The sequence below is a fragment of the Pipistrellus kuhlii genome, unplaced genomic scaffold (genome assembly GCF_014108245.1).
Source record: "Pipistrellus kuhlii isolate mPipKuh1 unplaced genomic scaffold, mPipKuh1.p scaffold_m20_p_31, whole genome shotgun sequence".
Lineage (NCBI taxonomy): Eukaryota > Metazoa > Chordata > Mammalia > Chiroptera > Vespertilionidae > Pipistrellus > Pipistrellus kuhlii.
The window spans coordinates 1633391-1660610 of NW_023425531.1; the positions used below are offsets into that span (position 1 = coordinate 1633391).

Below are 27220 nucleotides of genomic sequence, written 5' to 3' on the forward strand. Positions count from 1 at the left end.
TGTGAACCTCCGGTCAGGCTGGGTCCCGGAAAAGATGGAAACAGCACAAATCTACAAACCCTGCGGGGGAGGGGAAGAGTCAGTCAGAGGGGACGGGCCTGCGGTGTGGGCATCCCCGGGGGCTGTCCCTCCGCTGAACGATGAAGGTTGTGAAGCGGCGGCAGAGTGCGCTCCCTTTGCCAGGCTGAGCTGTGTGTGTATAACATACAACGCTCAGTAACGGTCCTTCGTGTCTGTGAAACGCTGGGCGGTTTGAAAGGGCTTCCATCTACGTGCTGCTCGGTATCCGTGGGCCACCCTCCCAGCAGGTCTGTCCTTGTCCAGGGAGGAGCCTGGGGCGTGGCTGACCTCAGCGGGGAGCAGCCGCAGGCCCCGGGCCTAAACGTGATACGGGTGATTTCCGCTCGTCTGCACCTCAGCCATGCCTCCTGTCCCTCCAGAGGGAATTCTTTGAACCCAAATTTGGAACGTGCCACCCTCAGGCTTACAGCCTTTGGAAGAGCGCAGGATCGAGTCGATGGCCCTCCCCGCCTAACACCTCAGCCTCCTCTTTTGCTCCACTGCTGGCCCTCGGTCCAGCGCCCTGAATCGCCTTCACAGAATTTCAAGTCCCAGCTAAACGTCCCTTCTGCTGCTGGCCTGGCCCGGCCCAGTTGGCAGGCTGCACTGCTTAGCACCCACTCCTCAGAGGTGTGATTAACGACACTGCGGTGTCTGCACGCTCTGTGGGTGCAAGCACATGTCTGCCCTGTGTGTCCTGCAGCCTCCCGAGGAGCTTGGTTTCCGGCCACAGTAGGTCCTGCCTAAGCAGTTGTTGAGTGAATACATAACCGTCGTGCCCCTAAACCAAGACTGAAGACCAAGAAGGAGGTAGACCTGGGAAGCTGGGCCCTCAAGGTTCCTCATCCCGGAGCGGGGCAGTGCCCCTCTCCCAGAGCCCCTCCCCGGGGACCCTGACACCTTTCTGCCAGCAGAGGTTTCTGGAGTCAGTGGTGCTCTCCCAAGTACACAGAGCCAGCCAGAAGGAACCCTTCCGAGCTCAGGCCATGATTAAGTCACCCCCACATAACCTTTGTACTTGTTGGGCTAAGACATGGAAGCACGAAATGACTGTTGGGAATTTTTCAAAGTATCTCAGATGGTTTTTCCTGGAAATACAGAAAGGCTTTCCTTTTTATTTTCTGGGTAGTAGGATTGGTAGGTTTGTGGGATAGGCTACGCATGAGAGGCCTGTGCTGCAGTTTTAGTTCTCCCCTCCCCGCCACCAGTTCCATTTTTTAAAAAATTCGAGCGTCAGAAAAGAGGAATTGTGAGAATGACGCCAGGAGATTATATAAGCTCTAGTGATGGAAAAGAGGAACCATTAACAGTGTGGCAGCGGTGGGATTCGAACCCACGCCATCGAAATGACTGGAGCCTAAATCCAGCGCCTTAGACCACTCGGCCACGCTACCTCCTGTCTGGGAAGTGTTCCACTGCGGCTCTATCAGGCTGATGACGTGGCTCCCGCCGCAAGCCCCGCCCCGGTGCACATGCGCATGCCCAGTAGCAGTCTAGCCTCGGTTCCGCCGGCCCAGCCTCCTCTGGTCTGGGGGTCACAGCGCCCCGGTGATCGCAGCGGCGGCGTGGGAGCGGCGTCGGGAGGAGGGGAGAGCGTCTGCGGTTAACGCCAACGTCCCGTCCTCCGCCGTGCGGGCACCTGAGCCTCCGTGAGCGTGCACCTGCCGCCCACGGCCGCCTGGGGGCGCGGCAGCGCGGCTCGTGCGACCCCAGAGACGGCCCGGCCCCTGCGAGCTCCCCCGCCTCCGCGCGCCGCTGCCGGCCTGGTGCCCGGTCCCGCCCGGAGGCTGTTCCAGGCCCTGGGCACGGGGGGGGGGGGGGGGGGGGTTAAGAAGGCGGGGCGCCCTCCGGCCGGCCGCCGGGCAGAGCCGGCTCCCTCCGGTTTCTAACGCGGCCGCACCGAGCACCAGCTCCTCCGCTCCCGCCGCCACAAGCAAACCCTTTCTAACAACAAGCGAATGAACATGTAGACAGGAGCCAGGCCCCTCTGACATCCCGAGCTCTGCTTCCCTTCCTCCTGCCTCAGGAGCTGCAATTCCTGTATACAAATGTTCACAGCGGCGTTATTCACAAGAGCCGGGAAGTGGAAACAATCCAAATGTTCATCAACTGATAAATAGATAAGTAAAATGTGCTAAATGAATATATACATTTAGCACATTTTACTTATCTATTTATCAGTAATGCTACCTGCTACAAGGTTGATAAACTTTTGAAAACATGATGTTCAGTGAAATAAACCAATCAAAGGGGGAAAAAGTTGCAATTCCTTTCAGTCCACTTGTTTTCTAATGACACACACACACGCAGGCTTACTCATGAGCATGCAAAGCTAAGGAAGCAAACAGAAATACAGCAGAGTAAAGACATTTGGCTGAATGGGTACACCACTCCCACCCCAGGGGTCCTCATTCACACCCAGAACCTGGGAACACCTGACTCTGTGTGACAAAGGGACTTTGCAGATGGGACTCAAATCAGGGTCTTGGGACGGGGAGATTACCTGGGGTCCCACAGCAATCACAGGGAGATTTCCTGGGGGGGGGGGGGGGCACAGCAATCACAGGGAGATTTCCTGGGGGGTGGGGTGGGGCACAGCAATCACAGGGAGATTTCCTGGGGGGTGGAGGGGCACAGCAATCACAGGGAGATTACCTGGGGGGGGGGGGCACAGCAATCACAGGGAGATTACCGGGGGTGGAGGGGCACAGCAATCACAGGGAGATTACCTGGGGGGGGGGGGGCACAGCAATCACAGGGAGATTACCTGGGGGGGGGGCCACAGCAATCACAGGGAGATTACCTGGGGGGGGGGGCACAGGAATCACAGGGAGATTTCCTGGGGGGGGGGGGCACAGCAATCACAGGGAGATTTCCTGGGGGGTGGAGGGGCACAGCAATCACAGGGAGATTACCTGGGGGGGGGGGGGCACAGCAATCACAGGGAGATTACCTGGGGGGGGGGGCCACAGCAATCACAGGGAGATTACCTGGGGGGGGGGCACAGGAATCACAGGGAGATTACCTGGGGGGGGGTGGGCACAGCAATCACAGGGAGATTACCTGGGGGGGGGGCCACAGCAATCACAGGGAGATTACCTGGGGGGGGGGGCACAGCAATCACAGGGAGATTACCGGGGGGGGGGCACAGCAATCACAGGGAGATTACCGGGGGGGGGGGGCACAGCAACCACAGGGAGATTACCTGGGGGGGGGGGGGCACAGGGAGATTACCTCGGGGTGCCCACAGCAATCACGGGGTCCTTATAAGAGAGACGGGGATTGGAGAAGGCCTGAAGACAGAAACAAGTGGGAGTGGTGCACCCACAAGCTGAGACGTGCAGGCGGTCTCTGCAGCGGAGAAGGTACAGTACTGATTCCTCCAGAGGCCCTGAGAGGAGGAGCACGAGGGGACGGACAGCTGGATTCCAGGCTGCTGACCCCCCAGACTGTAAGACAGCTGTGCTGCGTTAAGCCACTGAATTCGTGGTGATTTGTTGTAGCAGCAACAGGAAACCAATACAGGGGGCAAGCCCACCCTCTGGATCTCACAGCCGAGCCTTCACCGGCTGGGTGGTCTCTGTGGACTGAAGTCCTCATCCTGCTAACGGGCTGACAGTGAGTGCCGCCCTACAGAACTTGCTGTGGGAGCTGAAGTCACGCATTGTGCAAATACTTCTTGAATGCCTACCATGTGTCAGGCACAGTTCTGGGCACGTGGGACACCCAAGGGGATCAGATGTGGTCGTGTGTCTCAGGCGCTTAACCAGACCCCTGGCACACAGTGAGCGCTCGGTGCCCTCCCGGGACCTCCTGTGCTCCATGAGAGTTCTTTCGGGGCACTGCTCGGTGGTGGCTTTCCACAAACCACCCCCCTCCCTGCCCTCAAGCATGTGTGCGTCTCTTCCAGGGATAGCCTGTCCCTGTGGAATGTCAGCTCCAGGAGAGCAGGCGCTGGTGTGGTGTTAGCCCAGTGCTCTGTCCTCAGGACCCGGTTCGGTGTCGGCAACAAGACTGTTCCTTGCTGAAACCGGTTTGGCTCAGTGGATAGAGCGTCGGCCTGCGGACTGAAAGGTCCCAGGTTCGATTCCGGTCAGGGCATGTACCTTGGTTTCGGGCACATCCCCAGTAAGGGGTGTGTGTGTGTGTGTGTGTGTGGCCCAGCCTTGAGCAGCTCCAAGAGGCAGCTGATTGATGTTTCTCTCTCATCGATGTTTCTAGCTCTCTCTCTCTCTTCCTCTCTGTAAAAAATCAATAAAATGTATTAAAAAAAAAAAAACAACAACTGTTCCTTGAACCAGGGTTTTCATTTCCTTGGTTGAGGTCACTCCTTCCTGCTACGTGGACTTAGACAAAACCAGAGGCATGTGTTTCTGTGCAGCTGCCCAGCAGGAGTGGCCAGGCTGTGGTCCAGTCCTCAGCATGACCACCCACTCCGGCCACAAGGAGGAAGCAGAGCCCTCTGCGGGTGATCCTGCCAGTGACACACAGCACGCTTTAGTATCAGACCATGGCCAGCATGACCCTGCTCCTCCCACCTCTCTCTGACTCTCTCTCCCTCTCCCTCTCTCTCTCTCTCTCTCTCTCTCTCTCTCTCTCTCTCTCTCATAATGAACTCAGGTGAACATTGATTTGCCATGACTAGGGCTGAGCTTAAATATGTTTTTATTGTTTTTCTCAGAGGGAGAGAGAAACCTCAATGTGAGAGTGTGACATCCATCGGCTGCCTCCTGCAGGATCCGGCCCACAACCCAGGCCAGGAGTCCTGACTGGGAGCTCGGTGCATGGGCCCCCATGCCACGTCTAACCGTCCAGCCGGCAGCTGGTGCACATTGGAGTGGGCCATCATAAATAATGCTGCTGTGAACACGCGTGTGTACGATTCTGTGTGGACATATGTTTTCATTTCTCTTGGTATGTTCCTGAGAGTGGAATTGCATATGTAGACCCCTGTTTAATATTTTGAGGAATTGCCAAACTGTTGTCAATTTCCCATTCCTGCTAGAAGCGTATGAAGTTTCTAATTTCTGCCAGAAACCGAATGTTGTCACTAATAGAGAAATGTGAAAAGGGAATCTGGAAGGCTGGTCAACCTTAATGGCTCTGAATGGTCAGAGCTATTCACTCACTGTTTAGTTAAGACATTGGTAGTTAAAACAACCTCCACCTGTTAGTCATATGTGAATTCTTGCTGATTGTCTATCATTGGAATTTCCTGCCTAAAGGATATGGGAGTTTCCCATAACCTCAATAAAAGGGATGGCGAGGCCAGAGCAGTGGTAGTCATCCCCCTAGAGGTGGGCTCCCGCCCGGCCCCCATTTCCAGTCTCTTTTCATGTGTGTGCGGCCTTCTCCAGAACACAAAACCCCGAAGAGGAACCCTGGCTCCTCCAGATTTCCTCAGATCCTTGTCAACATTTGTAATTATCTGACTTTCTATTACAGCCATGGTAGTGTATATGGTTTTGAGTTACGTTTTCTAATGGCTAATGATGTTGAATATCTTTTCCTATGCTTATTGGTCATTTGTATATCTTCTTTGGATAAAGGTCCAAATCTTTTGTCCATTTTTAAATTGGGTTACTTATTATTATTGAGTTGTAAGAGTTGTCTATATAGCCTAGTTACACATCCCTTGTCAGGTAAGACTTTTTTGAGTATTTTCTCCCATAGTGAGCTGTCTTTTTCACTTTCTTGGTGATATCTTTTTGCCTCCTGTGGATTGAGTCCTGTGGATTACTCTGGTGAGGGGAAAGGGGGACAGGAAGAGGGGTTTTCCCAGTGGAGGCGGAATGTCTCTCGGAGCGTGAAGAGGTGATGTTTGTCCGAGTACGGGAAGGGAGGGAGCAGGCGTGGACCGGAGTGAGCCACACAGTGTCCCTTGGAAAGGGTCTGCTTTTCCTCTTGGAGACTGTGACAGTGAGGAGACAGCTTGTTTTCTCCTCCTGTGTTTGATCCTGAGTTGTTACCCCAAAACTTCGTGAAGAGTGAACAGCCCTGTGTGGCGGTTAAAGGAGGTCATTAAGGAAGGCCACGCACAGCCTGGGACAGTCTGACCTCAGCAGAGGCACCGGTGTTCCCAAGCCCCTGAGGTGGTGTCGCTGCTCCTGAGCGCAGCTCCAGGCCCTTCCTCAGAGCCGGCTTCCTGACCTCGGTCGCCCCATCGCCTCGCCTTGTCCCTGTGCTCTCCACTCCTAACGCACCTTGCAGTGTTTATGAGAGGGCAGGGCGGAGCGGGGCTAACTCCTGACTCCATTTTGTACTGTGGGGCAGGGTGGAGCTGGACCCCAGCCCTCACCCCACCTATCAGGGTCAGCCAAAGCAGTGCGTCACCACCCCTATAAGACCCCTTGACCTGTCGCAGTTCGGTCTCTCTTCCGCCATGCTGTCGGCGTGGGTGGGACAGAGCCCATGCTAGCATGGAAGAGGCTCTTTTGTTTGTTGCATCGGACTCGGCTCCCTGGTGGTTTTTGGGGATCACGAAGTCTGGGCGTAACATTTAAGCCTGTGAAGTTCTTTTCCCTTTTCCTTCCCCATCAGACAGCTGGCCTTCCCCCAACTCTTAGCACAACACTTGGCACACAGTAGAAGCATAATAAATATGTGGTTGAGCATCGACCTATTAACCAGGAGGTCATGGTTCGATTCCCGGGGGTCAGGGCACAAGCTGGGTAGCAGGCTTGATCCCCAGGGAGGAGTGTGCAGGAGGCAGCCAATCTACGGTTCTCTCTCATCATTGGTGTTTCTGTCTCTGTCTCCCTCTCCCTTCCTCTCTGAAATCAATAAAGATATATATCCTTTAAAATAAATAAATAAAACTGTGCCATAAGAATGAATGCTCAGAAACCCTAGGCTTACATCCTACCAGCCAACACCTCTCTGGAAAAGAATCCCTGATTTGTGAATGCTATAACAGGCCCAGGTAAGTGTCTCATTGAGTCACATGCTCATCCCAGAACCAATCAGCGGGGTAAAGGGGTAGAATAGACTCATTGGCCAGGTCTGGTCATGTGTTCTCTCGAAGCCAGGGTATGGGAGGGCTGTTCTCATAAGCAGAGAATAGGAGTGGGGGCCGGTTCCCTGGAGACAAATGAAGACGTTTGTGCACAGAAGGGGGTACTTGCCCAGCAGACCAATTCACAGAGGCTCAGCCCCAGCTGGTTTACTTCCGTGGAGAGAGGGTTGAGGGCACATGTCCAGGTTGAGGGCTTGGTCCCGTGGGGAGCATGCAGGAAGCAGCCGGTCAGTGATTCTCATCATCGATGTTTCTATCTCCCTCCCCCTCTCCCTTCTTCTCTGAAACATATATATATATATACATACATATATATATAAATTACAGAGGCTCGAGGTTAACCTGCCCATGGCCATAGAACTATAACTTATGCTCTCTGCTAACTTTTGTCTGTTTAGCTTTGGGCTCCAAGAGGTTACTTCCGACTCTTTGTTTCTGCCTGACTTTCCCTTAGTCAGAATTTCAGGTGCAATTCTGTCTTTTGCCAAAAGCCAGAGAAGTTTTCCTGAGGTGATCAAAGAGCAAAAACCAAAATAGTATTTTCTAGATCTTGTATGTTCCAGAACTGTAGCACAGAGGCCAAACGTGAAACACTCCATTCAGAACATTTCTTTTTCCCCATTTCTCCCACCACACCTTCCAGGGGGAAGGAAAGCCCGCTGGGCCCTATCCAAGGGGTCCTGGGTGTGAGAGGGACACCCCCTGCATGTGGGCCTCTAGTCTACATTTGTAAAAGCCTAATATGCAAATTGTCCCCTCAGGAGTTCGCTTGCTTGCTTGCTATGATGTGTGCTGACCACCGGGGGAGGTGCAGGACGAAGGAAGGCCTCTCCGCCCTGACCGCCAGCCAGGCCTAGGGACCCTCCCCGCCCATGAGTTTTGTTCACAGGGCTTTTAGTTAATTAAACTAGAGGCCCAGTGCATGCAATTCGTGAATGCGGGTGGGGGCGGGGGCTTGTCCGTCAGCCCAGCCTGCACCCTCTCCAATCTGGGTCCCCTTGAGAGATGTCCGACTGCCCCTTTAGGCCCCTCCAGGACTGCTGGCTCCCAACTGCTTGCCTGCCTTCCTGATTGCCCCTAACCACTTCTGCCTGCCAGCCTGATCACCCCCTAACCACACGCATACCAGCCTCATTGATGCCTAACTGCTCTCCTGCCAGCCTGTTTGCCCCCAATGTCCCTCCTCAGGCAGCCTGGTCACCCCTAACTGCCCTCCCCTGCAGGCTTGGTCCCTCCCAACTGCCCTCCCCTGCTGGCCATCTTGTGGTGGCCATCTTGTGTCCACATGGGGGCAGGATCTTTGACCACAGTGGGGCAGCCAGCTTGTGTGTTGGAGTGATGGTCAATCTGCGTATTACTCTTTTATTGGATAGGACAGAGGCCTGGTACATGGGTGGGGGCCAGCTGGTTTGCCCTGAAAGGTGTCCCAGATAAGGGTGACGGTTCCCTTGGGATGTGGGGCGGCCTGGGCGAGGAGCCTGTGGTGGTTTGCAGGCCAGTCACGCCCTCCCCCCAAGCCAAGGCCCAGGTGTCTGGGGTTTGTTTACCTTCTACAACTGAAACTTTGTAGCCTGGAGCGGAGGCCTGGGCCCGCCAGGGTGTGCGGAAAGCTGGCTTCCTCCATTGCCGGAAACCCAAGCCTGCCCCTGCTCTCTCCGCAGCCGCAGCCATCTTGGTTGTGCTAATTTGCATACTCGCTCTGATTGGCTGGTGGATGTGGCTGGTGGGCGTGGCTCTCTCGGCTGTGTTAATTTGCATATCACTTTTATTAGACAGGATGCCACCGCCAACTGCAGTGGCCGTAAGAGCCTTAGGTTAACGGAGCGGAAATCGGGGGAAGGAAGGAATTTCCTATCATAAAACCCCCAAGCACCGGGAGGCTCGCTGGTGGCTTGGGGAAGGACCAATGCAGGAGCCGCGGGCGGGGAAGAGGGAAGGCGGGCGGGTGCCAGGCCCGCCAGCTCAGGTGCCGCGGGCGCTGCGCCGGGCGGGGCCGAGCGGGCGGAGCGGGTAGGAGGGACCACGTGACAGCCACGCGGTGCCGGCTCCGCCCGCCCGCCCGCCCGCCCGCTCCCAGACCGCCGCCCGCCGCCCGAGGCAGCCGCTCCGCACCGCCGCCCGCCGCCCGCCGCCCGCCGCCCAGCACCGGCCGTCCGTGCGCCCCGCGCCCCGCGCCCCGCGCCCGCTGCGTCCCCCGCGGCCCCGCGCCCGGCCCGCCGCCCCCGCTCCGGGGGCCCCGCCTGCACCCTGGAGCGCCGGGCCGCCAGCCTCTGCCTGCTCGCCGTCCTCGCGGCCGCCAGCCTCGGCCGCCCCTGCCCGCCCGCCCGAGGTAGGTGCGGGGTGCGGGCGGCGGGGAGCGGGCGGCGCTGCGGGGTCCCCCCCCTCCGCAAGGCCAGCACCGGGCAGCCGGGCGGGGCAGGCAGTGGGACCGCGGAGGGAGGTGGGAGCGCTCCCCCCGGTTCAGCTGTGAGATTGGGGGGTCGCAGGGCAGCGGGGCGTCGGTGGGGTGCACGGTCGGTGGGGTGCACGGTCGGTGCGGTGCACGGTCGGTGGGGTGCACGGTCGGTGCGGTGCACGGTCGGTGGGGTGCACGGTCGGTGCGGTGCACGGTCGGTGCGGTGCACGGTCGGTGGCGTGCACGGTCGGTGCGGTGCACGGTCGGTGCGGTGCACGGTCGGTGGGGTGCACGGTCGGTGGGGTGCACGGTCGGTGGGGTGCACGTCGGTGAGGGTGCGCCGGGCCGCGGAGGGGGACAGCGCCGCCGTCCGGTCACCGCAGGCCCGCAGCGCAGCCCGCTCCGTCAGGGGGACCCGGACCCGGGCCGTGCGGCGGGGAGCGCGGTCCTCGCCGTCTGTCCGCAGCGAGGAGGGAGCGGGGCGGACGGAGGCTGGGATGGGCGCCCAGCGGGACGGAGGGGGGCCAGGCCCGGGGCCACTGCGGACCGGCAGGAAGGTGGACCGAGTGAGGGCGGAGCGCCGCCGGAGGTGCGGCTGGTGCTGCTGTGTGAGAGTGTGAGTGTGTGAGTGTGTGAGTGTGAGTGTGTGTGTGTGTGTGTGAGTGTGAGTGTGTGTGTGAGTGAGTGTGAGAGTGTGTGTGTGAGAGTGTGTGTGTGAGTGTGTGTGTGTATGTGTGTGAGTGTGAGTGTGTGAGTGAGTGTGTGTGTGTGTGTGTGTGAGTGAGTGTGTGTGTGTGAGTGTGTGTGTGTGAGAGTGTGTGTGTGAGTGTGTGTGTAAGTGTGTGTGAGTGTGTGAGTGTGAGAGTGTGTGTGTGTGAGTGTGTGAGTGAGTGTGTGTGAGTGTGTGTGAGTGTGTGTGAGTGTGTGTGTGAGAGTGTGTGTGTGAGTGTGTGAGAGTGTGTGTGTGTGTGAGTGTGTGTGAGTGTGTGTGTGTGTGTGAGTGTGTGTGTGTGAGTGAGTGTGTGTGTGTGTGTGAGTGTGTGTGTGTGCTGGGGGGGGGTGAGTGGAGGCCTCCTGGAACCCGGAACTGGAACCGGAACCAGGGGCGCCCTGAGCTGGAGGGGTGGCTGAGGCAGCGGGAGGTGGGGTCCACGCTTCCCCTGGTCGTGCACGAACCCCACAAACACGGCAACACGTGAGGGCGTGACGTCAGGGTGCCGTCGCTGGGCCTGCCCCCCATCCCGCCAGCCCTGGTCCCAGCCCCCCTCGGCGGGCAGGCAGGCCTGCGCTCAGGTGAAATGTCCTCAGTGTGTGTAGCTGTTGGGGAGAAGCCCCAAAGTCCAAACTCAGGGTCCATTCCTGAGAACTGACAGGAAGCCTTATTCAAAATCGTAAACGCTTTTTAAAACCATTTTAATTGCTATTAGGGAAGAAGGGAGAGAGGAACAAGGCTGCAGAGAGAAGCACCGTCAGCGGGCTCCCCCAGCCCGCACCTCCCAGTGCACAGACAGCTCTGGCCCCTGCGCCGGCCGGGCGGGGAGCTGGGAGAAGCCGCACACAGGAAGGCGGCGTGCATGTGAGCGCCCCTGTTTAAAGCTCCAGGACCCTAAACACCTGGCCCCTGCCCCTTCCCACCGAGGGCCTAGGCTCCGGAGCCACCTGCCTGAAGGAGCCTGGACCCCGACAGGCTCCGGACAGCCTCCCTCCCCGGGGGCTGTGCTACCTGCTGAAGAGAGGGGGGTCTTCCAAGTCTGGGGTGCGAGAGGGCTTGGTGACTGCCTCCCCCGGGCGGCTCTGGCTGGGCCGTTCTGGGGGAGACACCTTTTTTCCTGACTCGGATCAGATTCCCCGCAGAATCTGTCTAGTCTGCAGCGGACTCGTCCGGTTGCCAGGAGGCGGGGAGCAGCGTGGGAGGAGGCTGGAGGTCAACAGCAGAAACTCCTGTTTGTTCCAGCTCGTTCTCTGGGATTCATCCTTCCTGGGTTGATTCTGAACTGAAGCAGGAAAATAGTGATGATCAGGACTACGTTCAGAGCAATAGTGGCTGGCTGGACTGATTCAGAAATAGTGTTTATGTTGGAGGGGTCGGTTTTTTTTTAGTTGTTTTAAAATCTGTTTTTATTGATTTCAGAGAGGAAGGGAGAGGGGGAGAGAGATAGAAACAATGATGAGGGCAAATCATTGATTAGCTCCTGCACACCCCTCTGGGGACTGAGCCAGCAACCCAGGCACATGCCCCTGTCCGGAATCGAACCTGGGACCCGTTCGCAGGCTGATGCTCTGTCCCCTGAGCCAAACCAGCTGGGGGTGGGGTGGGGATGGGAGACCACTTTTGCTGACCCAGAAGTTCAGACTGTCACCCTTGACCCTGAGAATTTCCTAGAAGAAGATGGTTACAGGGATGAAGCAGCTTGGCCTCGCAGGCTTCTGGGTTAGACTCCGGGAGCCAAGGCCGATGGGCCCGAGCAGGGAAGCTCAGACGGGATGGGCGGTCACACAGGCTGATGATGAGGGGGAGGTGAAAGCCAGGGTGCCCGTGTCCGTCTCCGCTGGGCACTCTGCAGGGAGCAGAGGAGGAACACGTGGTGTGCTGGCGGAGAATTCCTCTTCAGAGCTTGAGCTTTTCAAAGACGCCGGGTCTGTTTACACAGATCGCTGGGCCTGGGCCCCCGGAGTGTAACTGAGCTGCTGGAGCTGAGCCGGGGAGGCTCCCTGCTCACGTTCCCAGCGAGGCCACCGCCCCCGCTGGCCCAGGCCCTGCTGTGAGGACCCGGCGGGCAGGGAGGACCCGGGGAGACCGGGCCGGCAGGGAGGACCCGGGGAGACCGGGCCGGCAGGGGGGACGGGGGGGGGGGACCGGGCCGGCAGGGAGGACGGGGGAGGGGGGAGACCGGGCCGGCCGGGAGGACGGGGGAGGGGGGGAGACCGGGCCGGCCGGGAGGACGGGGGAGGGGGGGGGACCGGGCCGGCCGGGAGGACGGGGGAGGGGGGGAGACTGGGCCAGCCGGGAGGACGGGGGAGGGGGGGGGACCGGGCCGGCCGGGAGGACGGGGGAGGGGGGGAGACCGGGCCGGCAGGGGGGACGGGGGAGACCGGGACGGGTGGGGGAAGGGGGGAGCAAACCCGACTCCTCCGCTCCTGGCGGTGCCATTGGGGCCCTGAGTGACTGGCAGAGCCTCTGGGCGGGCCCCCCCCCCCGCCTGGTCTGTGGCTGCCGGAGAGAACGCCCTGTGACTTCCGCTCCTGCACGTCCTCCGGGAGGACGAGCTGCTGGTGCTCCCGGGGTCCCGGAGGACCCGGGAGGACGAGCTGCTGGTGCTCCCGGGGGCCCGGAGGACCCGGGAGGACGAGCTGCTGGTGCTCCCGGGGGCCCGGAGGATCCGGGAGGACGAGCTGCTGGTGCTCACGGGGGCCCGGAGGATCCGGGAGGACGAGCTGCTGGTGCTCACGGGGGCCCGGGGGATCCGGGAGGACGAGCTGCTGGTGCTCCCGGGGGCCCGGAGGATCCGGGAGGACGAGCTGCTGGTGCTCCCGGGGGCCCGGAGGACCCGGGAGGAGGAGCTGATGGTGCTCCCGGGGGCCCGGAGGACCCGGGAGGACGAGCTGCTGGTGCTCCCGGGGGCCCGGAGGACCCGGGAGGAGGAGCTGATGGTGCTCACGGGGGCCCGGAGGACCCGGGAGGACGAGCTGCTGGTGCTCACGGGGGCCCGGAGGATCCCGGGAGGAGGACGTCTCAGCAGCCGAGGGAGCTGGCCGGGAGGGCGGGAGGCGACATTCAGCTGCAGGGGGAGATAGCAGAGGAGCTGGCCGGGAGGGCAGGAGGCCGGCAGGAGTGCCAAACAGGCCTCTGTGAGAGGAGTCGGGGTGCGGATGGGGAGCCTGCCCTCGGGGAGTGGGGACGGTGACGAGGCAGGAGCAGGCGCTGGGTGAGATGCCGAAATGATGCCAATCCGTTCAGCGGCTCCGCGGGATCAAGATCTCAGTGTGTCTGCGGGATCACAGGCGGAGACGGACCCAGGGGGGAATGGGCTGTTGGCGTGGGTTCAGAAGCAGCCCATATGCCATTGGCCCCCGTGCAGTCACATGGTCCCCCCCAGAGGCAAAGGGTGCTGGGAAACGTAGTCCCTGGCCAGGAGGGGCCGCACAGCTTCCGTGGAGAGCTGCCTGCCACGGTGGCCCTTCTGTCCCCGGCCAGCTCTCCCAGCCCTTCTCCTCGCACACCCGCTCCGCTTTCTGACCAGTGGATCTGACGGTGAGGACGCTGAGGTCCCCAAAGCCACTCACTGGCAGTAGCAGAGTCAGGACCTGAACCCCGGAACCCGGACCCGTGTGCCCCCAAAGCCTTGTCAGGCCAGGCCCTCGTCTTGGGCGCTTTTCGGGGGCTCCGCCTGGTGCAGGCTCCCCACTCAGAGCTCAGCCATGCTTCCGAGATTGGACAGCAATGGGTCTGGCTGCCCCTGAAGCAGGGACAGGGCTGGGCCCTGTGTGAGCCTTTATTCCAGCCAGGCCGGCAGCACGGGTGTGTGTGTGTGTGTGTGTGTGTGTGTGTGGCCTGAATCCAGGCCCCCCCGCCCCCCCGCAAGCCGGTCACCCTGGAAAGTCTGTTCTGTGCACGCGCCCCCACCAAGCCAGCAGCTTATACACCGGGAAGAAGGCAAAAGGAAGGAAGAGGGTAAAATGGTTGCAGGCGATGTGGCCTGGCGTTGCAGAGGGCCAGTGCCTTCCGGACTCCGTTGTTTCGCCAACAAGGCTGTTACTCTGTGTGCGGTGACAGGCAGTTCTGGATGAGAACGGGCCGCATCCGGGTTAACTCCCAGGCCCGGGTACAACTCCCTCCGGTCAGAACGTGCTTTCTTACTCAGAGCGAAGCAGTCACAGCTAACAGCGCGGTTCCTGCTTCTCAGCTCGCCCCATTGTTCTCTCTGCCCCAGCACTGTCAGCCAACGAACCCCGACACCTGGCGGCTGCAGCCCCACGGTCCCCCACGGCGGCCTGCTGCGCCCGTTAGACGCAGAGGCTGCCCATGTCTCCGCGTGCCTGTTAGTGCCTGCAGCACGCATTCACGCAGGACCTGCTGTGCGCCGTGCAGAGTGCCGACTGCACGGGAGAAAGGAAGGCTGGGGCACATGGACAGCTCCCCTGAGAGCGAGAGAGGCTGTGTCCCTGGTTCCCGGCGCACACGGTGTCCTGAGCACGTCGTTAAAAATTAATCTTTTTCTTTTAAATAAAATTTTATTGTTCATATTATTACAAATGTTCCTTCCCCCCACCCCCCTCCATTGCTCCCCTCCACCAGGTTCCCATCCCACCCTCTGCCCTTTCCCCACCCCCCATTGTCCTCATCCATAGGTGCACAGTTTATGTTCAGTCTCTTCCCACATCCCCCTCTCCCCTTTTCCCCAAGAATCGTCAGTTCACTCCCCTTCCATACCTTTGAATCTATTATATTCACCAGTTAATATTGTTCATCAGATTTTTTTTTAATTTCCTTGGTTTTTAGATTCACTTGTTGGTAGTTACGTATTTGTTGTTCATAATTTTTATCTTTATTTACTTTCTCTTCCGAAAGAACCCCCTTCAGCAATTCATATAATTCTGGTTTGGCGGTAATGAACTCCTTTAGCTTTTTTTTTTTTTTTTAGTGAAGCTCTTTATCTGACCTTCGATTCTGAGTGATAGCTTTGCTGGATAGATTATCTTTGGCTGTAGGTTCTTACTATTCATCACCTTGAATATTTCTTTCCATTCCCGTCTGGCCTGCATGGTTTCTGTTGAGAAATCAGCTGACAATCATATAGGTGCTCCTTTATAGGTAACTACCTGCTTTGCTCTTGCTGCTTTTAATATTCTCCCTTTGTCTTTTGCTCTTGGAATTTTAATTATGATTTGTCTTGGTGTGGTCCTCTTTGGATTCCTTATGTTTGGAGTTCTGTGCACTTCCTGGACTTGTAAGTCTAATTCTTTCACCAGGTGGGGAAAGTTTTCTGTCACTATTTCTTTCAGTATGTTTTCAATATCTTGCTCTCTCTCATCTTCTGGGACCCCCATAATTCTGATGTTGGTTCGCTTGAAGTTGTCCCAGAGGTTTCTTACGTTATTTTCAATTTTCTGGATTCTCTTGTCTTCTTGCTTCTGCGGAGGAGTGTCTTCTGGCTCTTTATGTTCCAAATCTTTGACTTGATTCTTGTGATCTTCCTTTCTGTTTTTAGGACTCTGTATAATATTTTTTATTACAGATAATGTATTCTTTATTTCTTGTTGATCCCTTGTCATTTCTCGTTGATTCCTTATTAATTCTAGTTGATCCCTTTTCATATCCTCATAGGTCTTATTGACCCTTTCTAGGAAATTCTTGAAAAACCTTCTAAGCGTAGATTTGAACGCTATATCTAGCTGCTTTTTGTCCTCCATTTCTTTCTTTTATGATCTATTTTGTTGTCACATTTTCGCAGCTTCCCTGATGGGGTGGAGTTTCAGGGTAGAGCCTACAACCTTGGCTTCCATCAGCCCTGCCCTATGTGGTTCCTGAGTCTCAGTAATCCCCAGGGTTCTTCAGTACTCGCTGCAAGCACCTCTGAGAGAAAGGTGCCCTCGATTTTCGCCTGCTACCAAACAGTCTAGACTAGGGGTGTCGAACTCAATCAGAGAAGGGGCCAAAATCTAAAATCCAGCCTAAATCGCGGGCCGAATGGTTTACTGAACAGTCATAAACTGTCATTGTGATGGAAACGCAGCGGAGTGCAGTGATGACAGTGTGGTGCGGGCCACATTGCAAGGCCTGGCGGGACGGATTTGGCCCGAGGGCCTTGTGTTTGACACATGTGGTCTAGACTCTCCCCCCAATGAGCCCGGAACTGGGGTTCAGTTCAGTTGGAAGTGGAGTTGGAGGTGGCGTTCAGAGCAGACTGGAGCCCCAGTCTCCTTCCCGCCAGGGCAATTCTGCGGCACAGCCAACCGTCCCTTCTCTGCGCGCAGTGTGCGCGCCTCCGGGACCTCCTTTCGCCGCTCCCCCGGGGTTCCGCCTTACAGCCCAGCTCCCTATGGATGAGCCTGGGCCCCCGGGGTCTGGCCCAGAAATGGGGTTCAGAGCAGTCGGAACTGGGGCCCAGCACAGTCGGAGCTTTTATCTCCTTCCCGCTAGGGAACGCCAGCCAGGCACTCAGCCTCCCTCCTCTCCGGCTCCGTCCTCTCTGCGCATGCCGTGTGTCTCTGTACTTTAGGCTTTTACAGCTCTTCCGTTTTCTCCTTGCTTCTCGCTGTAGAATTTCCAGTCAGTCGACTTTCCTGTAGTTCTGGGTAATGTCCATTTTATATTTTAGTTGTATTTCATTGAAATTGTTGTGTGCAGCTGCGGCTAGGTGTTTACCTGGGCAGCCATCTTGGATTCTCCAGCTAAAAATTAATCTTCAAACTCTCATATGCATTTGATAATCAAAGCCATGATGAGAATAATTGTGCTTTGTATTCAGACGTGCTTTTCTGACGTTGAAGGCCTGGAGCAGCCTTGCCCTGCAGCGTTCTGTGTGGAGGAAGCCTGGGTCTGGCCGTGGCTGTCTGAGCTGCAGCAAGGCCAGTGCTGACCGCTCCTCGCTTCAGCGTGAGGAGCGCATGTCTCCTCTTCCCGGGGTGTGGAGTTTGTTTGTAGGGGAGGAAGGGGGGGGCTTCTTGGAATTCACCGGAATCATCCGGAGCGGGTCTCTGCCCGGCGCTGCTGACGCTGGCAGATACCCGTGTGCTGGGGCCGCCGGGGGTGAGGCCTTGAGCAGCTGCCCTGGGCTGACCTGCTAGGAACCCAGAGTGCTGGCAGCCAAACTCTCCGGCCATGGCAGTGCCCCCGCTGGCGAGTTCCCAGGTGGAGGACGACTTTCCGGGCCGCAGCCAGTCACAGCCTGGGGCTAACACGGCACAGACTTCTCCGAGGCGTCCAGGAGGCCGAAGCCCACAGCCAGGGCTCACACGGCTTCCCGTTTCCAGAGCCTTCCTGTGCTCACGGCGTCTCCTCTCTCCCTGGCTCAGCCCTCCTCCTCCCTTTAGAGCACATGTGTCAAACACAAGGCCCGCGGGCCAAATCCGTCCCGCCAGGCCTTGCAATGTGGCCCGCACCGCGCTGTCATCACTGCACTCCGCTGCATTTCCATCACAATGACAGTTTATGACTGTTCAGTAAACCATTCGGCCCGCGATTTAGGCTGGATTTTAGATTTTGGCCCCTTCTCTGATTGAGTTCGACACCCCTACTTTAGAGGGTCCTGTGGATGGGCTGGGGATGGGGCCAGGGATGGGAATGGAAATGGGATGGGGATGTGACGAGGATAGGGCTGGGGCCGGGGATGTGGACGGGGATGGGGCTGGGAATGGGGATGTGGACGGGAATGGAAATGGGGATGTGGACGGGGACGGGGATGGGCCGGGGACGGGGATGGGCTGGGAATGGGGATGTGGACGGGGACGGGGATGGGGCCGGGGATGGGGATGTGGACGGGGATGGGGATGTGGACGGGGACGGGGATGGGCCGGGAATGGGGATGTGGACGGGGACGGGGATGGGGACGGGGATGGGGACGGGGATGGGGATGGGGATGGGGCCGGGGATGGGGATGTGGACGGGGACGGGGATGGGGATGGGCTGGGAATGGGGATGTGGACGGGGACGGGGATGGGGCCGGGGATGGGGATGTGGACGGGGACGGGGACGGGGACGGGGATGGGGATGGGGATGTGGATGGGGCCGGGAATGGGGATGGGGCCGGGAATGGGGATGGGGCCGGGGATGGGGATGTGGACGGGGACGGGGATGTGGACGGGGCCGGGGATGGGGCCGGGGATGGGGATGTGGACGGGGACGGGGATGTGGACGGGGCCGGGGATGGGGCCGGGAATGGGGATGTGGACGGGGACGGGGATGGGGCCGGGAATGGGGATGTGGACGGGGCCGGGGATGGGGCCGGGAATGGGGATGTGGACGGGGACGGGGATGGGACCGGGGACGGGGATGGGCTGGGAATGGGGATGGGGATGGGGACGGGGATGGGCTGGGAATGGGGATGGGGATGGGGCCGGGGATGGGGATGTGGACGGGGCCGGGGATGGGGCCGGGAATGGGGATGGGGCCGGGGATGGGGATGTGGATGGGGACGGGGATGGGCTGGGAATGGGGATGGGGATGGGGACGGGGATGGGCTGGGAATGGGGATGGGGATGGGGACGGGGATGTGGACGGGGACGGGGATGGGCTGGGAATGGGGATGTGGACGGGGACGGGGATGGGGATGGGGCCGGGGATGGGGATGTGGACGGGGACGGGGATGGGCTGGGAATGGGGATGTGGACGGGGACGGGGATGGGGATGGGGCCGGGGATGGGGATGGGGATGTGGACGGGGACGGGATGGGCACATGGACGGGGCCGGGAGCCCTCCACCTGCCCCGCACCGACTCCTGCCTCCCTTTGCAGGGCCCTCCCCGCAGCAGCTGCCCGCGGACTCTGGCACCTGGATGGGACCATGGCCCACGAGGACCTCATCTTCCACCTGGAGGGCGTCGGCGGCAGTCGGACCCCCGGGGCCGGCCGTGACGGGGACTCGGACCCGGACAGCGAGGACGAGGACGGCTACTGCCTCTGGCCCCTCACCGAGGCCCCCGGGCCGCTCCGGCGTGGCCTCTGCGGCGCCCTGAGGAGCAGCCCGCAGCCCGGCCACGCCGCCCCGGGCAGCGCCTTCCGCGTGCGGGTGAGTGGCCGCCCCGGCTTGGCCTGGTCCGCAGGCCGAGCGGGGCCTCCGGCTGCGGGGCCTCCGGCTGCGGGGCCTCCTGACTGCGGGGCCTCCTGACTGCGGGGCCTCCTGACTGCGGGGCCTCCTGACTGCGGGGCCTCCTGACTGCGGGGCCTCCGGCTGCGGGGCCTCCTGACTGCGGGGCCTCCTGACTGCGGGGCCTCCTGGCTGCGGGGCCTCCTGACTGCAGGGCCTCCGGCTGCAGGGCCTCCTGACTGCGGGGCCTCCGGCTGCGGGGCCTCCTGACTGCGGGGCCTCCTGACTGCGGGGCCTCCTGACTGCGGGGCCTCCTGGCTGCGGGGCCTCGGGCTGTGGGGCCTCGGGCTGTGGGGCCTCGGGCTGCGGGGCCTCCTGACTGCGGGGCCTCCTGACTGTGGGGCCTCGGGCTGCGGGGCCTCGGGCTGCGGGGCCTCCTGACTGCGGGGCCTCCTGACTGCGGGGCCTCCGGCTGCGGGGCCTCCGGCTGCGGGGCCTCCCGCTGCTGGGCCTCCTGACTGCGGGGCCTCCTGGCTGCGGGGCCTCCTGACTGCGGGGCCTCCTGACTGCGGGGCCTCCGGCTGCTGGGCCTCCCGGCTGCGGGGCCTCCGGCTGCGGGGCCTCGGGCTGTGGGGCCTCGGGCTGCGGGGCCTCCTGACTGCGGGGCCTCGGGCTGTGGGGCCTCGGGCTGTGGGGCCTCGGGCTGCGGGGCCTCCTGACTGCGGGGCCTCGGGCTGTGGGGCCTTGGGCTGCGGCTTCGGCGGAGCTCAGCTCCAGGGCTCTCAGCCGGCTCAGGGCCTCCTGGTGAACCGACCGGCTTCTTACGAAGCCGGAGGGAACGGGACTAGGAAATAGGGAGGCAGAGCAGGTTGTAAAGGTGCTGTTTTTCGGAACATATTGCACATGTTCACACACGTTCAGCTTCTCGTGGCAGACCGGTTAAGTATTTTTATTTCACGAGTGTGGGTGTGTGTGTGTGTGAGTGTGTGTGTTTGTGTGTGAGAGAGTGTGTGTGTGTGTGTGTGTGAGAGAGTGTGTGTGTGAGAGAGTGTGTGTGTGAGAGTGTGAGTGTGTATGTCTGTGTGTGTGAGAGTGTGAGTGTGTATGTCTGTGTGTGTGAGTGTGTGTGAGTGTGTGTGTGAGAGTGTGTGTGTGTGAGAGTGTGTGTGTGTGTGTGAGTATGTCTGTGTGAGTGTGTGTGTGAGTGTGTGTGTATGTCTGTGTGTGTGTCTGTGTGAGTGTGTATGTGTGTGTGCGCGAGTGTGTGTGTTTTTGTGTGTGTGCGCATGCGCTCCAGGGACCTTCGGTAGAGCCAGTCCGTGGTGTTGGCTGCAGAAATAAAATCCTGTGCCTGGCGGGGCCTGTGTAGCTCAGTGGTTGAGCAGCGACCCAGGAACCACGGCCACGGGTGCGATTCCTGGTCAGGCACAGCCCGGGCTGCGGGCTCCATCCCCTGTGCCGGAGGCAGCTGATGGAGACGGTTGTCTGTCCTCCTCCCTGCCCCTCTCTCTAAAGATACACAAGTGCGTATTTTAAAGACAGCCCGGCGTGGCCGGCCTCCCGCTGCCTGGGGAAGGCACTGTCTCATGGGGTCTGTGTTCACTCGTGGCACAGCCTGTGTGACGGACGGACGGACGGAGAGAAACGTTACGGACTTCCGTAGAGCTGGTGTGGAAAAGCAACGCAGCACTGCTGTCCTGGTTTAACCTGACCCTCACAGACGGGCTAGTAGCAAAATGCTTATTGCCGTTAGGGATTTTAAATTAAGATCATGTTTGTAACTCCAGAATTCGTCTTTCTTAGGAGATTAACCATTCCGGTCGGACAGCCGAATGTTTTCCTTTAGGGCCAGTCTATCGGAGTTCCTTGGGGCAGGCGCTCCTGGAACAGCCTGGGGCCCCGAGGCACACAGCCTGAGGGGAGGGGGGCGTCCCGCCTCCTCTGTCCATCCAGGCCCGGGAGCTCCAGGGATCCCTGTGGGTGGCGTCCTGCCCAGAGGGCGGGCGGAGGGACTGCTGGACAGAATCCAGCTCGCAGGCTGCAGGGAAAGGGGAGTTGATTGGGACAGTCGTAGGGGGAGGGGAGAGAAGGAGAAGAGAGGAGAGGGAGAGAGAGGAGAGGGGAGGGGAGGGTGTCATTTTTTTCCCCTCTTATGCGTTCATTGGTTGATTTTATATGTGCCCTGACCAGGGATCGAATCCACAGCCTTGGTGTATCACGTCGATGCTCTCGCTAACTGAGCTACCCAGCCAGCCCTCTCTGCCTCTTCTTTATAAAGGCTGGTGCTTGGAGTTCATGCCTGGGGGGAGGTCCCCTCAGCCTAGCCTGGACCCTCTCCGACCCAGGACCCCTCAGGGGATGTCTGACTGCCGGCTTTGGCCTGATCCAGGGGTTGGGCCAAAACCAGCAATTGGACATCCCTGTCACAAATCCGGGACCACCAGCTCCTAACTGCTCACCTGCCTGCCAGCCTGATCGCCCCTAACCACCTCTGCCTGCCAGCCTGATCACCCCCCACTGCTCCCCCTGCCGTCCTGGTCACCCCTAACTGCTCCACCTGCCGACCTGGTCGCTCACGCAGCCTGCTGGTCACTCATTTGTCGTCCCTCGCTAACCCCCCTGCCAGTCTTGTCACCCCACGCAGCTGCTGTTACTGAGGGAGTCGTGACCGATTTGCATTGTATAGATTCTCGTATTAGCATAGATTCCTCTCTGCTCCTCAGTCTCACAGGGCGAACAGGGCCTCCTGGTCACAGGCCTCCTACGGGTGGACCACATGCAGAGGCAGGCTTCCCCTCTGCACCCGTTCTGGGTGGGAGGAGGGAATCTGCTGGCCTGGCTGGGCCAGGCGTCCTCCATTGCTGATGTGTCCGTGCTGGCCAGCTGGCCAGGGCGTGGGGTGGGGCTGAGTCACAGAGGGTCCTGCTGGCCTTGGGGGCGGGGGAGGTGGGGAGGGGGAGGCGAGCGGGGGACTCCGGAGAGCTCCCTCCAGCTGCCTGTCCCCGGCTCAGCTTTCCAAACCGCACCCTCCCTGGCACTCCACAACCTAATTATTTACCGTCGGCATGGCAACCTGGCTGGGTAAGCAGAATGGCCCGGCGATGGGCAGGCCTCTGGCACCGCCGCTCAGCTCAGCGTGGCCAGGCTTTGGAGGGCGCCAGGCGGTGGGCCGTGGCGTTAGCGTGAGCCTGCGAGGGCGCCCCGTGTGGCCTTTGGCCACTCCCGTGCCTGCGGCCTGCCGTGCACAGGCAGGTGCGTGCTGAGGGCCGGCGAGGCGGTGTGCGTGCTGAGCTCACTCCCCTGGGGGCGCTGTCTCTGAAGCGCACGTGGAGACAGTATTTGCATAAACCCCTGTGGGCCCTCTGACTGGCAGTGGTTATTAAAATAAAACACAGCTCGGACGGCAGTCCCATCGCCAAGGTCCATCCCAGCCACGGTGTCGTTCTCAGTGGGAGGAGTGTCCTTACACTGCAGGGAGTCAGCACGCTGGCCCCGCCCACAGGGGCCACGTGCCCACTCATGTGACAGCGCGTGTTCTCCGCGTGGGGTCCGCCTCCACGAGAACCAGGACAGAGTGCGTCCCGTGGCGTGTTCACACGGTCAGAGTGCGCGCTGCCCGCGGGCATGGGGGCACGGAACCGCTCAGAGGTCCGTCCAGAGGCCGTTGCAGACCGGCCTGCGCGTGCGCATCACCGGGGGCAGGGAGTCCGGCTGGTCTGAGGAGAGCCTCCGGCTCAGTGCTGGTCCTTAGGAGCCACCTGTTTCGTTCCTATTTTATTTTTATTGATTTCAGAGAGGAAGGGAGAGAGATTGAAACATCAAAGAGAGAATCATCGATCAGCAGCTGCCTTCTGCACGCCCCCTACTGGGGATCGAGCCCACCACCCAGGCATGTGTCCTTGATAGGAATCGAACCCGGGATCCTTTAGTCCACAGGCCGATGCTCTGTCTATCCCCTGGCCAAACCGGCTAGGGCTGCTGTTTTGTTTTTATATGCTGATATATAAAAAAGCAAGTTGAAATATAATACAACCCCACTTTTATATAAGCGCATATATATATATATATACACACACACACACACACACACATATTTGTATTTGCATTACAGAAACTCACAGACGTTTGCCTGCAGCAATAAGCAGTAATTCTCTCTGAGGGGGAGAGTGCAGTTGAGGGGACTTTGATGACCTATTTTATTATATATCACATATTATATATCATACATTACATATTATTGTAAACATTTGGCGCTTTTAAAACTACACGTATGTTACTTACATGCAGAAAAAGTGTTTTTAGAAGGAAAATAAAGCAAAAATCAAATCAGGAAGTTCCAAGGCCTTCCCAAGCCCGAGGCCCAGGCGTCGGCTTTGCTTTGTGTCTCCCTGAGCCTCCCTCTCTGGCTGTCTGTCTGTCTGTCTCTGTGTCCGCAGGGTGTCAGGGCTTCCTGGGGACCCGAGCTGAAGACAGGGTGGGGGTGGGGGGCAGGGGACCATGCGCTGAGCCTGTCCACGAGGCAGCCTGACTGCAGGGGGGCTCTGGGTGCCCCGAATGGGCCCTGGCCGTCTGACGTGGGCTCGGGGTTCCTGAGACAGCAGCTCAGCTTTCCAAACCGCACCCTCCCTGGCACTCCACAAACTGATTGTTTACTGTCGGCATGGCAACCTGGCGGGGTAAGCAGAATGGCCCTTGGCCCTTGGCATGGACGGATGACGGGTTCTCCCCGCCTGGGCCAGGGCCCCCCCTCCCCCCTGTGCCGCCCAGGGACGGTGTGGGAACGAGGATTCGCTCCTTCCCTCTCCTTCCTCCGTTTCCCAGAATAAGCACAGCTGTTCACATTTTTAGTGCAGTAGGACATTTATTTTTAAAAGTCGGGGATCACTCCACATCAGCACACAGCCCTGGCCTTCCCGCCTGGCTGCTTCCCCTGGCATGAAGTCTTCCTGCTCGGCCGGGGACTCCGCCAGCACCTCCTCTCTGCTGCCCACCACACCCCATCGCAGGAGCGGACCCTGTGGGCAGCTTCTGTCTCTCCTGGGGAGAGCGAGGAGAGGGTGCTCCGTATGGGGCCCATGTTCTTTCTGTGGAAGGGCAGCAGCTGGGGCTTGGCAAGTTGTGTGTTTAAAAAAGTTATATATATATATATAGACGAAACCGGTTTGGCTCAGTGGTAGAGCATCGGTCTGCGGACTGAAAGGTTCGGTCCCGGTCAGGGGCATGTACGTTGGTTGCGGGCACATCCCCGGTAGGGGGTGTGCAAGAGGCAGCTGGTCGATGTTTCTCTCATCGACGTTTCTAGCTCTCTATCCCTCTCTCCTCCTCTCTGTAAAAAATCAATAAAATATATATATATTTTTAAAAGAAAATGTAAGTAAATAAAAATATTTTTTTAAAAATTATATATATATTTTAGAGGGAGAGGGAGAGAGAAACATCAGTGATGACAGGGAATCACCGATCAGCTGCCTCCTGCACGCCCCCCACTGGGGGTCCAGCCCACAACCCAGGTCTGTGCCCTGTCCGGGAACCATGACCTCCTGGCTCATCGGCTGACGCTCAGCCACTGAGCCATGCTGGCCGGGACAAGCTTGCATTTGAGTCCCGGGTCTGCACGTCTGCAGGCAAGCCTCCTCCTCGCTCTCGGCCTCGGGGCCCTCACGGAGCTGAGCGCTCCTACCTGCCTGTCCGCCCTTAGCCAGGGGCCGCCAGGGCGCCGGGCCATCCTATCGCCACCGCTTTGCTTTCTCTCCAGCCTTCAGCCGTGGCTCTGGCGCCCGCTGGCCGGGGAGGGATCAGCTGCCACCACTACTTGCGACCGAGATTTCGTGAGGTTTTCAGCTTTGCTTCTTTCTCAGTTACCGTTTCACTGGTTGTGGAAGGACTTGGCAAGTGCAGATGCGATTGCTGCGAAGGCCCCCGTGTGTGGTTCAGGCTGTTCTGTGTTTCAGTGCAGACACAGCCCAGGCCCAGCCGGGGGCGTGTGCTGCTGGCAGGCCGTGCCCCGCGCCCGCTGCCCGGGCCCCGCCCGCTCTGCGTCCTCACACCGTGAACAAGCCGGTCGTCCGTCATGCTTCATGGAGGCTGTGCCTGGGTGACGCTGCTGCCCTCAGCATCTCCTCGGCGGGGACTGGTCTTGTCCGCCGTGCGGTGCTGGGTTCTCGGGAACGGCTGGAGCTCTAACTGCCTGTGGCCGGGGGCCTGCCGTGAGCACCGTCAGCCTCGTCTCCTTTGTGTGGCTGCGCCCTCGCTGCTGCCCCTCCTCTGGGTGGTCCTGGCTGGTTCCCGTTGGCGAGGGGAGTGGGCAGAGGGTGGGAGACACGCTTTGGCACCCATCGGGTGTAACAGCGGCCACCGGGAAAAGGCCTCGGCAGCCGGGGCCGCGGTGCGGCTGGGCCGCGGTGGCAGCGGGTGGCAGGACAGCAGCCACCTCCTGGGGGCCAAGGAGCTGCAGACGGACTCACCCCGCCTCCCTCGCTCCTGGGACCCGGAGGCCGACCCCTGCAGTCTCTGTCACGTTTCTGTCCTGTGCTCTGCGGTTCAAAGAGCCAGATCCTTGCTGCCCGCCGGGCGGGTTCTGCTCTGCTTGTCCTGAACCCCGAGTCCCCGGCCTGTGCGAGAGCCATTCGCCCGTCACAGCCAGGTGAGATCGTCAGAACTGGGACTGTTGGAGCCGGCGGGGCCTGGAGAGGCATTACCCAGAGGCCTTTGTGGGTTTTGGTTTGCCTGTGCAACCGCTAAGACATTCTTAAAGCTGAACACACACAGTGCAGAATGGTCTCCTCAAGCACCTCCCATCCTCTGCTCCCAGAGAGAATCGTTGTATCTGTTCGGTGTAAGTCACTTTCAGACCTTTTTAAATGCATTTATATCTAAATAGACTTTTATGTATATACTAGGGACCTGGTGCACAAAATTTGTTCCTCAGCCCAGCCTGCACCCTCTCCAATCTGGGACCCCTCCAGGGATGTCCACAGGGTTGGGCCTAAATGGGCAGTCAGACATCCTTCTCACAATCCAGGACTCCTAGCTTCCAACTGCTCGCCTGCCTGCCTGACTGCCTGATTGCCCCTAACCACTCTGCCTGCCAGCCTGATCACCTCCAACTGCCCCCCCCACCAGCCTGATCACCCCTAACTGCCCCCCATGCCAGCCTGGCCACCCCTAATTGTCCTCCCCTGCAGGCCTGGTTGCCCCAACTGCCCTCTCCTGTTGGCTTGGTCACCCCTAACTGCCCTCCCCTACAAGCCTGGGTACCCCCCCAACTGCCCTCCCCTGCTGGCCTGATCTCCCCCCACCCCCAACTTCCCTCCCCTACAAACCTGGGTCCCCTCCCCTGCTGGCCTGATCACCCATAACTGCCCACCCGTGCTGGCCATCTTGTGGCAGCCATCTTCGACCACATGGAGGTGGCCAGCTTGTGAGTTTGAATGACAGTCAATTTGCAAATTACTCTTTTATTAGATAGGAGGATAGAGGTTATGTGCGTGAATTCATGTATTCATGCACAGGTGGGGTCCCTTGGCCTGGCTGGCGGTCAGGGCTGATGGGGAGGGTGGGGCCCGCTGACCTTGGTGAGCAACAGCAGGAGGTTGCCCAGCCAGTTGGCTGTGGGAGCACACTGACCACCAGGGGGAAGCTCCTGTGCTGAGCACCTGCCCCCTGGTGGTCAGTGCATGTCATAGCAACCGGTCATTCGGTCACTTAGGCTTTTATATCTATAGATTTGCTGACACATTCCTAGAAATCTATGATAGCAACTTATGGGTTTCTGCCACCAATAAATGGGGTTAAGTTGCATTATGTAGCAACTTACTTTTTCCCTAAGCAATAAGCTCTAGAGTAGGGGTGTCGAACTCAATCAGAGAAGGGGCCAAAATCTGAAATCCAGCCTAAATCGCGGGCCGAATGGTTTACTGAACAGTCATAAACTGTCATTGAGATGGAAACGCAGTGGAGTGCAGTGATGACAGCGCGGTGCGGGCCACATTGCAAGGCCTGGCGG

General features: G+C 59.4%; 1 protein-coding gene and 1 non-coding gene across 4 annotated transcripts in view; one reads left to right on the top strand and one right to left on the bottom strand.

Annotated features, from left to right (window-relative positions):
• Positions 1 to 1372: 1372 nt before the first annotated feature.
• TRNAL-UAG lies at positions 1373 to 1454 on the bottom strand. The gene has a single exon. It is a non-coding gene; the product is annotated as a tRNA-Leu (tRNA).
• A 7853-nt stretch (positions 1455 to 9307) lies between these two features.
• Positions 9308 to 27220, top strand: part of EEF2K (eukaryotic elongation factor 2 kinase) — a 48935-nt gene continuing 31022 nt past the window's right edge. For 2 of the 3 annotated variants that reach the window (XM_045589344.1, XM_045589346.1), the window contains exons 1-2: positions 9308 to 9404; positions 18924 to 19197. In XM_045589344.1, coding sequence (XP_045445300.1) covers positions 18973 to 19197 — 225 coding nt within the window. In that variant the 5' untranslated portion in view covers positions 9308 to 9404; positions 18924 to 18972. Of the gene's footprint in view, positions 9405 to 18923; positions 19198 to 27220 lie in introns of those variants that run through there. The other variant, XM_045589345.1, reaches the window with a different exon arrangement.